The 13,148-nt window shown below is 45.5% G+C and overlaps 1 protein-coding gene across 3 annotated transcripts in view; it reads right to left on the reverse strand.

Moving 5' to 3' along the window:
• Positions 1–299: 299 nt before the first annotated feature.
• PARN (poly(A)-specific ribonuclease) overlaps positions 300–13,148 on the reverse strand; it is a 197,243-nt gene continuing 184,394 nt past the window's right edge. For 2 of the 3 annotated variants that reach the window (XM_040256648.1, XM_040256640.1), the window contains exon 24: positions 314–1,315. In XM_040256648.1, coding sequence (XP_040112582.1) covers positions 1,263–1,315 — 53 coding nt within the window. In that variant the 3' untranslated portion in view covers positions 314–1,262. Of the gene's footprint in view, positions 1,316–13,148 lie in introns of all 3 variants that reach the window. The other variant, XM_040256623.1, reaches the window with a different exon arrangement.

Genomic DNA, 13,148 nt, shown 5'->3' on the forward strand with positions numbered 1-13,148 from the left:
GGCCCTTAACTGGGGAAAGCATCGTACAAATCTGAATTCCCTCAAGACCTTGAATTCTGCTCAGAACCTTCCCACCATGAAGATGCACCCCTCTGACACCGCTGACCACTGGCTCCCCTCCAGCACCAGGCGCCTGACTCATCAAGGCAGGTATAAGGGGTTAGAGGTTAAGAGAGAGAGAAAAAAGAAGAAAAAAAAGCACCAGCCTTACTGACTTTGCAGAGCTTTTTCTGGGGTGATCTTTAAAGAGAAACACATCTATGTAGAGATTAAGTATGTCATTCACTTATAAAAGAAGAGAAAAAACCCAGAATCCTAAGAAAATCTCTTTAATTTTCATCTTTCAGAAATACATTTTTCATTTTTTTTAATTACCATGATACAAAAATGTTAAATATCTAACAATGATCTGTAGGAAGCAGATCCACGGGTTTCTGTTGCTGCTGTGATCTGGTTTGACAGAGAAAGGCTGGTACACAGTGTTGACTTGTTATGATTTCACACACATGCACACGTAGGCACACTTGCCACCTCACCCCCAGACACCACCAGACAAACAGACAAGACGCTGGCTAAGACACGGAATGCAGTGCTACCTGGGAACACAGAAATTAACTTTTCATTCGTACACCCCACCATGAGAAACTCACATCTTAGGGGGAAGAGAAAAAACACCTCTAAATAAATATGCCCCAAAGGTCAAGGCATGTGTTGACAGTGGTAGACATCCTCCTACCAGGAAAACAAGCTTGGGAGCTTCGTGGTTTCAGGCAGCAATGATGAGAAGCAGGCAGACACAAACGAATTCTTCACGGGAGGCCGTACCACACGCCAGGGCTGCCCCCGGGCCTGAGGGTGAACCTCTTGAGAGGTTCACCCCCAAATTCATGGTCACAGCACACAAGAGCATCGGCTCTTTCTGCGGGTCTCACGGTTGGCCTTCCCCTTCGGGTGGATTCACACACACAGATCTGTGACTGGAGGGTTTCACATGAGCAACAAGTAATGACCTTAATGACCTGGTGAATCATGAACGCACGACAGTCGACAACACGCTGAGCGCCAGCACACGGGTGAGGCTGGGGAGGAAGGAACACAGCCTTGAAAATAAAAACTGGGGTTTTTTCAGGAGACACACTTGGTTTCAGGCTCCTCCCACACCACAGTGGATTCAGTGAAACGCGGTATGGCTTCCAAACGTGCCAGCTGCTTCTTTCCTTCTCGGCAACAGCACCAGCGGGGTTGTTCCACTCCGGTCTTGGTTACCATGTGTCGGGGACTTCGAAGAGCTTGGCCGAGCTGTCCGAGATGCTTCCTGGTGGGCGAGGACAAAAGAAGGTGAATAAGGAGAGGGCTGCCCTGGCCAGGGGAAAGAAAGAGGAGCTGCCTGGACAGGGTTAATCAGGGCCAGGGCTGTGATGGTCTTGTCGCTGGAGAGCAGTGCCCGGCATACGAAGGCCACGCTGCAGAAACATCACCGCAGGATCCAGGAATGCCTCCTGCCTGGGCGTCTGTACTGACTTCACAGGAGTTAAACATCCTCCAGTGAGCACACACTCCCATATTCTTTGCTAGCCAGCATGCCGGGTGGAGAAGGCAGTGGCACCCCACTCCAGCACTCTTGCCTGGAAAATCCCATGGATGGAGGAGCCTGGTAGGCTGTAGTCCATGGAGTCGCTAAGAGTCGGGCACGACTGAGCGACTTCACTTTCGCTTTTCACTTTCATGCATTGGAGAAGGAAATGGCAACCCACTCCAGTATTCCTGCCTGGAGAATCTCAGAGACAGAGGAGCCTAGTAGGGGGTCGCACAGAGTCGGACACGGCTGAAGCAACTTAGCAGCAGCAGCAGCATGCCAGGCACTTAGTTCATTTAACCTTCATACAAGCCTGGTTTAGTGGCACTAATATGCCCGTTTTACAGCAAGTGGCTGAGATGGGGGTCCAGATGCCCCCAGAACCGAGATCCCTGCCAAAGGCCTGGGAGGATGAGTTTCTCTGTGCTGCAGTGACTGTTAACTAGACGAGAAGTCTCAGGGGCTGGTGGCTAGATAGTGGCTAGAGGGAAGCTGACCAGTGGGGGTTCAGACATCCCAAAACAGATCTGCAAAAGCAGCTTGTAGCTCTTTCCTATTTCAGCAACACTGGCTACATCTTCGTGACTTAAAGGAGCCTCTTCTGTTACAAACAGTTTCACCCCAAAGTTACAAGCCCTTCTTCATTCGGAAACTTTCTGTAAGAGCAGCACCACCACCATTGGGTCACTGCTTGGACCACCGATGTTCACAGCCAAGTACCTGGGAACTAAGTCAGGAAACAGCGTGTTCATGATGGAAAATGCGGCCGGCTAGGTGCTCTCATACCTGGGATATCCTGCATTATTTAAGCCCTAAGGTAGGGTTGGCAGGGAAACAGGCAAAGCCAGCCCCAGCTAACAGTCCAAGACTGAAAAAGGGGAGAGGTCTGTGATGATGCCTGAAGCGGAGAGTAACTTTCAAAAACAGAGGGGCAAAAAAAAAAAAAAAAAAAACAGAGGGGCACTTGTTCAGCTGAGGGTGGTTACTGCCTGTGACAGGAAGGCCTAAAGGTAACTAGGTCCAAACACGTGAAATAACATGAGGATTTCTGCTGGCATGAGAATCCGCCCCTCTCCTCCTTTACTGAGATAAAACCCAGAGAGACTGGATGAGAAGAGCAGGAGGGGACGTCATCTAAAGTGTTCTGTCGGGAGTCTCATGGCTGCATGGAACACACGTGTCCCAGGACTGCGCCAGAGAACTGAAGGCGAGCAGGAGATGGTCCCCATGACCAATTCCCATGATCCAGTTAGAAAAGGAAAAACGGTGGGACTTCCTTGGTGGGGCAGTAGTTAACAATCTGCCTGCCAGTGTGGGGGATGTGGGCTTGATCCCTGGTCCAAGAAGATTCCATATGCTGTGGGGCAACTTAGCCCACGAGCTGCAACTACTGAGCCTGTGTGCCCTAGAGCCTGTGCTCCACAAGACGGGAAGCCACTGTAATGAGAAGCCCTCACATTGCAACTAGAGAGTAGCCCCCTGCTTGCTGCAACTAAAGAAAGCCCTCGCCCAGCAACGAAGACCCAGAGTAGCCAAAAATAAATAAATACATAAAACTTAGAAAGGAAAGAAAAGGAATAAAGGCTATTGAAAAACAAAACAAAACAAAAACAGTGCCCTCCAGGGAACAACTAAATTCTGCAGATGGCCCAGGATAAGATTAAACTAGCCTGACCCTCTTCTCAACCACCCAGTCACACAGTACTTAATGATAGGGAGGAAAACTGACATCAATAAGGGCGTTTTTGTAATTCACATATCAAAGAAATAATACAGCAGCCTATCAGATATTCTAAAGGTAAAAGCCACAAGGCCAAATGTTGGGGTGGGGGTTGCGCTGAAATAAAACTGAGAGGGAAAAAGATCAATGGCTAAAAGCAATGTGCTGCCATCCTTACCATGGCACCCGCCCCTACCTGGACAGGAATGCATGTGAGTCTGGCGGCATGCTGTCCCACACACAGAAACAGGACTTTCTTGGTGGCCTGGGGGTTAAGAATCCACCTTGCAATGCAGGGAACACAGGTTCGATTCCAACTAAGCCTGAGCTCTGTGACTACTGAGCTGTGCACTACAAGGAAGATCCTGCGTGCCACAATCAAGACCGGATGCAGCCAAAAACAAACAAAAAGAAACCACACAGGAGTGACTCTGTGGAGAGCAAGTGAGAAACAATGGAATACGCAGAAACTGGGGAGAGAGGCAAGTGTGGTGGGACTGTCTCAGTAGCTGTAAGACTCTGAGCAACTCTCACTGCCGTATCTGTAAGGTACACTCAACGCTACTTTGAGCCTCAGAGGATTTCTATGATTCAGCTATGTTCTTGGCACAGAGCCAGTTCTGAATGCTCATTAGCCCCTTCCCCTTGTGGAGAAGGTGGCCCAGCGCTGCATGCGGTTACTGCCTGGGGAAGCCAACAGCCTGCAGTCAAAGAGAGCTGCCTACAATGTGCAGCTGCTGAGAAAGGATGGTATGCACAGAGCAACCAGAATTTTGTGAACCAACTAAAGGAGACCTAGACCAGAGGGGAGCTGAAGGTTAGTGCTGGTGCTCGTTCCAGCACCTTCCAGAAAGGGAGAGCTGTAGACCGTTGAAGGATCCATTTCAAAGCTAATGGATAAGAAACTGTGGTCAGTTTTCCAGGAAACTCGCTTTTCACAGCCCTGTGTGGTAACTAGAATGCAAAGAATTACTCAGGAACAACTTTTCTTTTTCAACAGAAACTTCAGGACATCTGTCTCCTGCTATGATGGACTGTACCTTGCATCATATACAAAATGGATGGTATATCTAAATGTAAAACTTGAAACTAGAAAACTTCTAGAAGAAAACATAGGAGAACTCTGCAATCTTGAATAAAGCAAAGCTTTCTCACGTATGACACCAAAGGCATAATTCAAGGGAAAAAAATGATAAACTGGATTCCATTAAAATGTAAAACATCTACTACTGAAAGGTGCTGCTAAGAGAATGAAAAGCACTGTCCAGAAGAATCTGTAAAACACTCAACAGGACCTGTATCCTGAATCCATAAGAACTCTCAAAATTCAATAAGAAAAAACAAACAGCCCAGTGAAAAAACAGGCAAAAGATTTAAACACTCATTTCACCAAAGAAGATATTTCAATGGACAAATAGTCACATAAAAAGATATTTAACACTGTCAGTCATTAGGGAAATTCAAACCAAAGCCATAAGGAGATACCAGTCCACGTCACTGGAATGGCTACAAAGGACACCACCAGCACTGCTGATTGCAGAGAGCCACTGAGCCCTGGTGGGGATGCGGAGGGCTGCAGCCACCCTGGAGAACAGTGGGCCAGGTTCTTGTACAATTAAACATACACTTATCATATGACACAGTAATTCCACCCGGAGGTGTTTATTCCAAAGAAATGAACACTTAGTTCACATAAAAACTTACACAGAATGTTTGTATCTGCTAGATTCTCAGCTGCTAACAACCTAAATGCCAAAAGGCAAAATGGATAAACAAATAGTGATACATCTGAAAAGTGGATTGTTAATCCACAGAAGAATGGAATGAACCAGTGACGTGGGCAACAACACAGACAAACGTCAAAGGCCTTACGCTAAGGGCAAGACCCGAGGGGTTACGTATCGAATGATTCCATTTAAATGACCCTTGGAAAAGGCAAAATTACAGTGACAGAAAGCAGATCGGTGGCTGCCAGGATCTAGGGACGGGGAGGGGCTGACTGCAAAGGGGCACGAGGGAATCTTCTGGAATAGCTGTTTTATTTCTTGAGCACAGTGATGCTTATATGACTGTATACATTTGTCAAAACTCGTCAGCCCGTACACCTCAAAGTAATGACTTTCACTGTATGTAAATTGAATCTTAATAAAGGTGACCCTGCAAAAGGTATGAGGAATATTGTTTTAAAAAATTTTTTTTAATATAAAATATTATGCTGATAATTAAAATTATTTGACCAAGAGTTTTTAGATGGGGGAAAACAAGATACTAAATGGCATACAGAGTATGCTCCCACTATGCATAAAAACGACAGGTAGAGAGAAATACTTGTTCACAGAGTACCAAGTAACTGCGGAATTTTATATTCTTCTATTTTCCTTCATTTTACTGATTTTCATAGTGAGCCCATTATTTTTACTAACAAAACAACAAAAGAAAGTAAAAAGTGGAAACAAAAGGTGACTGTTTCTACTGATTTGCCTTTCACCTACTTAAGAGTTGAGGGCTTCCCTGGTGGCTCAGACAGTCAAGAATCCACCTGCAATGCAGGAGACCCAGGTTTGGTCCGTGGGTCAGGAAGATCTCCTGGAGAAGGGAATGGCAACCTACTCAGTATTCTTGCCTGGAGAATCCCATGGACAGAGAAGCCTGGCTGGCTACAGTCCATGGGGGTCTCAAAGAGTCGGACACAACTTTATATTCACTTCACTTCACTAATTAGAGTTGAAAAGGAGAAACTCTGAGCTAAGGCAGCTCTTCCCTCATGTGAATCTGAAAAGGTATGCAGCACATCAGAAATCTGCCATCAAATCATTTCTACTGAGTGGAACTCTTTACACGGAAAGATCCTCTGGGGTGCCATATGGGAGTTTTTAACTAGGAAATGCTCCAAAGGGCCTGGTCATGGGGTGCTTTCCACACTAAGAAGGCAGGGCTCCCCTGGATGGCGTGTGGGGAGTCCCCGAGGGCTGCCTGGAGGAAGAGGAAGGGCACTCATAAAGCACACTGCATTGCAGTGCAGCATCCCCCTCAGTGAGGCTGAAATCCATATCTGAACTGAGTAATTAGAAAGCTCCTGGGGAGGCTGCCGGGCTTCCCTAGGCTGGCCACTCAGGTGACCGACAGCACCAACTGCAGACCACGTTTCTGACTTGAGGAGACCTCTAACAGCAAGAGGAAACTGCTGTTCCAAGGAGAGTCTCCATTTTCACACTGAACCCTAAGGGCTGAAGCTGGAAAAAAATCAGCAGATTAGTCGAGACTCCAATAAAACTCTCGGTTCTTAGCAAACATGGAAAGCTCTACTGTGTTGTGTTTTAAATGTGAGGGGGAAAAGAGACTTGGAACGACATTGCTGCTACATGACAAGTCACCAGGAACAGCACAGCTCTTGGCCCTGCTCTGTGAACACTAAGAGCGTCAGACGTGGAACCTCGGCTATCGGACAGTCCATCTCTATTTTGAGACTGGCTAGTCCGACCAGCATCAGGCCACTGGAATATGAATTTACTTCCTCAGCAAGAGCAAGGACGCTGTGGATACCCACCCATCAAACAGTCTGGGAAACACTTCTTAGAGACAGCTGACTCCAGCATATACAGTACACAGAGCTGTTTCCTTTATGCACCAATGGAGAAGACGCCTTGAATGCCCCAGAGGAGAGCAGACAGCATTATCAATCTCCATTAACTCCAATAAGTATAAAAGGGGGAGGATTGATAGTATACATTTGCTTCCTGAAAACAGGATAGAAACAACTACATTCAGGAGAAAAACATTTACTAAGTCACATGGCAGGCAGATAAAAAGCTCCAAAAGGGAAGAATATCTTGGATTTTTACCACATGACTTCATCACAAGAAAGTCTGGGTGGGTAGTTGTTTCTGATCTAGAACGGCTGCCAGAAACATTCACCTTTGGGAAGAACCCTTCGCGTCCTCTGAAGTTAGGAGACACCACGTACTGCAGGGAGGTTTGATGCCTTTGCTCTGGCTCAGACAGCCCTCCCTGCCACCCTCAAGAGCAGCTGTATTTTACTTTGCGTATCTGTGATTCTTTGAGTCTTTTTCCTCTCTATAAATCAGAGATAATGATATAATACACTTTACTCAGTTTTTATAATGACTAGATCATAAAGGACATTCCTATCACAATGTCTGGTATATACTATTAAATGGTCATTTCTTCTGCAACTTAAGTCCTTTTGTTCTGTGGGAAGGCATCCAGTACTTAACTCTCAGTGTATCTTTGATATTAAGATGTATAACTAACAAAAATGACACTGTTTTGTGGGGGATTTCTTGAGCATCAGTTGGCCAGAAATTGCTACGGTACATGATATCCTGTGAAAAACAGTGAAACTGTTAGTTGCTTAGTCGTGTCTGACTCTTTGAGACCGCATGGACTATAGCCTACCAGGCTCCTCTGTCCATGGAATTCTCCTGACAAGAATACTGGAGTGGGTTGCCATTCCCTTCTCCAGGGGATCTTCCCAACCGAGGGATCGAACCCGGGTTTCCCACATTGCAGGTGGATTCTTTACCATCTGAGTCACCGGGGTAGCCCACGTGATATCCCATGGTCCTACTTTTTCCTACCTTCCCCTTGGAAAACAGAACACTTCCTACTGGTGGAAGGCTGTATTCTACGTTTCCCATGCCTTCCCTGGCAGTGCTCTGGGCACCCAATGCACCCCAGTGAGTCATGGGAGCATCTGTCAAGGTACCGTCCCCACTGAATTTGGGGACTTCAGTACAAAAAGATTTGCAGTATCCTGTACATATTTGTATCAGAAAAGCCTTGGCCATCATGGATTTGAGTGTCCACACAGAAGCGGCCAGTTAGAGGGTAAGAGCAGAAGGTGGGGACTAGGACCAAGATAAAAGCGTCAGCAGCTCCCCAGGTGGCTCAGTGGGTGGAAGACTCCACCTGCCACACGAGAGATGCACGGGATGCGGGTTCATCCCTGGGTTGGGAAGATGCCCGGAGGAGGGCGTGGCAGCCCACGCCAGTGTTCTCTCACCCGGAGAATCCCATGGACAGAGCAGCCTGGCGGGCTGCAGTCCATGGGGTCACAAAGAGTCAGACACGACTGAGGTGACTCAGTACGCATGCATGCAAAAGAACTGGCAGAGTTATTCCTGGCTGAGAATTTCATCACTGGCCTTATAAAAGGAATTCATGCAAATCCTGTTATCACACTGTATGCTTTCATGTATTCAATCTGTTGAAGACATATTTATTATCTAATTCGTATAAGGACAAAATCCCTGCATAGAAGGTTAATCTACAGTGAGAGGGATGTATTTAAAATAATACTCACTCAGATAAATATACCACCACCACATCTGATCTTGTTATAAAATAAAACTAGTGATAATAGTGTGTTCTCTGGAATTTATCATTAAATTCAGTGATGAAACACTTTATAGTTAAAAGAAAAAAAAAAGATGCTGTTCCCAGTAGGACTGCTCAGCTTGATGCCTTAGAACCCTTCTCTGCAGGAAAAATGAAGCCACACTGTACCAAACACTCTAATCCAGTTCCACCTCTGGGCTCCTGGGACACTCTGAAGCTTTGGGAGTTTAACACAGACCCTTCAGAGTCTGAACTTTGTTGTTGTTCAGTTGCTCAGGCACGTTCCACTCTCTGTGACCCCATGGACTGCAGCATGCCACGCTTCCCTGTTCTTCACTATCTCCTGGAGTTTGCTCAAACTCATGTCCATTGAGTCAATGATACCATCCAACTATCTCATCCTCTGTCATCTCCTTCTCCTCCTGCCTTCAATCTTTCCCAGCATAAGTGTCTTTTCCAGTGAGTCAGCTCTTCACATCAGGTGGACCAAGTATTGGAACTTCAGCTTCAGCATCAGTCCTGCCAATGAATATTCAGGGTTGATTTTCTTTAGGGTTGACTGATTTGATTTCCTAGCTGTGTAAGGGACTCTCAAGAGTCTTCTCAGCACCACAGTTAGAAAACATCAATTCTTCTCTTGATCATTTTAGGACCTCCTTAAAGTAACCGAGCAATCAAAATTGGTTGACCTGCCAGGCCCAGTACCTGGTATCTTGACTTACATCCTGTGGATACTTTTAGGACTATGTGCTCAAAACAAACCAGCTAAAGATGATCCAGGGAACTTCCAGGCCTGCGTTGTTGGAAGATCTAACCCAATGAATGGTGTTCTAGAAGAAAACTCATTGCTCTTAAGTTATCTGATTCAATTAAAAGTTGTCAAGATGTTTCTCTTTCTTCTTTAGCAGGACCGACAAAGAACTGAAAAAAATCTACCTTTTTTTTAAAGCTCAAATCTTGTGGCAGTGACAGCTTTACTGTCAATCGGAGGGAAAAAGAGACTATTTAAATGATGGTGTTATAAATTCAAAACCCCAAATAACTCACAGAAAGTTTTCCCTTAAACTGATGAAAGTTATAAAAGGAACTAATCTATTAATGCAATCTATTATTAGGTATTTTAATATCTTTGAGACTGTGCTGAGACAGAAGGGAAAAAACCTAAAATCCTGTCCCTGAGAAGTAACAGATAATTTTTAAAAATTCAGGAGATTGAGAAGTGAAGGAAAGCTATACAAGAAGGGAAAAGCCCCCCGACCCTGGTCATGCTCTGGGTGAGCTCTGATAGCCATGCTAACATTTAGTATCTAACATCTGTGGAGCAGGCCCAATGTGACAGGGGCAACGGGCATCAGAGGTGAAGACAATGTTACAGATTAAAAACCTCTCTAATACTTACATGAGGGAAACGAGGGGAGACTCACAGCCTCGAGGAGACAGTGAAAACACACAGCCCAGACTTCAAATAAGAACTTACGCTTTCAGTTAAAGTGCAGCTTCAGCACAATGCATAAAAAGGCATCTGTGACACTTCTGCTGTCTTTGATTTCATTAATATCAATGAGATTCAGAAAATGCCCTGCAGGCAGATCAAGCCATGTAAAAAGAGGAATTAACTGAAACACAATGGATTCTTGGCCTGGGTATGAATCAAGTTCCAGGGCTCCACTCCTATCCTTTGACCTGACTGTTGGTTCCAACTAACGGGGGCGACCGTCATGAAGTCAGATACAGGACAGGAGTAACTTCCCTCTCAGGCATCCCCTTATCCTAAGGAGACAACGTGTAACTGCGCTTAAAAATATCCACTTTGTTGCAGGCATGACTTCGTGCTCCGTGACCCGGGGCGTGACCCGGGGCAAGTCACACAATCCTCAGTCACAAATTCCTCCTTTCTTCTTTTCCCTCCTCCTTCCCTCCTTTCTTCAAAAATTTTTTAGTTGCAGTATAGTTGATTTACAATGTTGTGTTAGTTTCTGGTCTATAGCAAAGTGATTCAGTTATATATATACATATAGATGTTTTTCATATTCTTTTCCATTATGGTTTATTACAGGATATTGAACATAGTCCCCCATTCGATACACTAGCACCTTGTTCATCTGTTTTATATACAGCAGTTTGTATCTGCTACTCGCAGACTCCTAGTTTATCCCTCCCCTGCCCCCTTTCCCCTTTGATAGCCATGAATTTGTTTTCTATGTCTATGAGTCTATTTTTGTTTTGTAAATAAGTTCATTTGTATCATATTTTAGATTCCACATAGAAGGGGTATCATATTGTATTTGTCTTTCTCTTTCTGACATTTGGCTTAGTACGGTAATCTCCAGGTGCATCCATATTGCTGCAAATGGCATTATTTCATTCTTTTTTATGATTAATATCCCATGTATATAGGTACCACATCTTTATCCATTCATCTGTCAGTGGACATTTAGGCTGCTTCCATGTCTTGATTACTGTATATAGTGTGGTTATGAACACTGAGGTGCATGTATCTTTTAGAATTAGTTTTCTCCAGATATATGTCCAGGAGTGAGGTTGCTGGATCATGTGGCAAGTATATTTTTAGCTTTTAAATAAGGAACCTCCATGCTGTTCTCCATAGTGGCTGTACCAACTTTTGTTCCTACAGACTTTTTTCTACACCCTCTATAGCATTTTGGAGAAGGCAATGGTACCCCACTCCAGTACTCTTGCCTGGAAAATCCATGGACAGAGGAGCCTGGTAGGTTGCAGTCTATGGGGTTGCTACAAGTCAGACATGACTGAGTGACTTCACTTTCACTATACACTTTCATGCATTGGAGAAGGAAATGGCACCCCACTCCAGTACTCTCGCCTGGAAAATCCCAGGGACAGAGGAGCCTGGTGGGCTGCAGTCCATAGGGTAGCAGAGTTGGACACGACTGAGTGACTTCACTTTCACGCACTGGAGAAGGAAATGGCAACCCACTCCAGTGTTCTTGCCTGGAGAATCCCAGGGACGGCGGAGCCTGGTGGGCTGCTGTTTGAGGCCACACAGAGTCGGACATGACTGAAGCGACTCAGCAGCAGCAGCAGCATCTCTTCATCTGTATGCCTTCTTTGGAGAAATGTCTACTTAGGTCTTTTGCCTATTTGTTGATTGGGTGGTTTGCTTTTCTGTTGTTGACTTGCATGAGCTGCTTGTATATTCTGGAAATTAAGCCTCTGTCAGTTGCGTCGTTTGCAACATTTTCTCCCATTCCATAGATTTTGTCTTTTCAATTTGTTTATAGTTTCCTTTGCTGTGTAAGGGCTTCCCTAGTGTCTCAGACGGTAAAAAGGTTGTATAAGTTTGAGTAGGCCCCATTTGTTTATTTTGCTTTTGTTTCTATTGCCTTGGGAGACTGACCTAAGAAAACACTGCCAAGACTTAAGTCAGATAATGTTTTGCCCATGTTCCCTTCTAGGAGTTTTATGATGCCATGTCTTATACTTTAGTCTTAAGCCATTTTGAGTTTACTGTTGTGTATGGTGTGAGGGAGTCTTCTAACGTCACTGATTTACATGCAGCTGTCCAGCCTGGCCAACACCACTTGCTGAAGACACTGCCTTCTCTCAGGCTTTCGTTTTCTTCATTGTAAAATGGACCATGATGCCTACCTCAGAGATTTGAAGGAAAGTGTTTCAGCCAAGTCTGAGGGGCAGAGCCAGGCCCTCTATAAGCACTTGGTCAGCAGCGGCTGTCCTTTCTGTTGCTGTGACAGCTTGCTGAGCAGGTTCTGGTCGGATTTCCTAGGCAGGGCCTTTCTCAGGCTCTGGCTGCCCCACAAGCCCCTTCCTTGCCTCGCTCTAGGGCCTGCAGAAGGTCTGAGCACCAAAGGCTGGGTGAGCTCCTGGGGCCTCCAAAGCATGTCTGGGGGACGGAGGGGATGTGGGACTCAGCTCACCTTCTCTTTCTGCTTTTGGTGGTGGTGTTTTTTTTTCCTGCTCCTTAAAAAAATTTATTTATATTTACTTAATTAAAAAAATTTTTTTTAATTAATTTTTTGGCTGCGCTGGGTCTTCACTGCTGTGTGTGGGCTTTCTCTAGCTGCAGCGGGGTTGGGGGAGCCTACTCCCTAATTGCAGTGTACGGGCTTCTCATTGTGGTGGTGTCTCTTCTCCGGGGGATAGTTGCCCCCTGTGGCATGTGGGATCTTCCCACACCAGATATCAAACCCCTGTCCCCTGCATTGGCAGGCAGATTCTTAACCACTGGACCACCAGGGAAGTCCTTGCTCTGTTTCTTACTAGCTACATGCGCATTTCTTTGCCACTCTGAGCTCAGACATCTGCCATCACTAAAACAAGGGTGAGTTCCTAGGTCAGAGCTGTTGTGAGAATGAAATTCAACCAGGAGAGAGAGAAGGCTCCTACTGCACTGTCTAGCACACAGTGGGTTCACAACATGTGTTCATTTCGCATTTCCTTTGCTTCTTACGTAACTCTGCTTATGACAGAAATTCAAGCTGCCTGGGGTTGGGCTAG

The sequence above is a fragment of the Oryx dammah genome, unplaced genomic scaffold (assembly GCF_014754425.2).
Source record: "Oryx dammah isolate SB20612 unplaced genomic scaffold, SCBI_Odam_1.1 HiC_scaffold_2, whole genome shotgun sequence".
NCBI lineage: Eukaryota > Metazoa > Chordata > Mammalia > Artiodactyla > Bovidae > Oryx > Oryx dammah.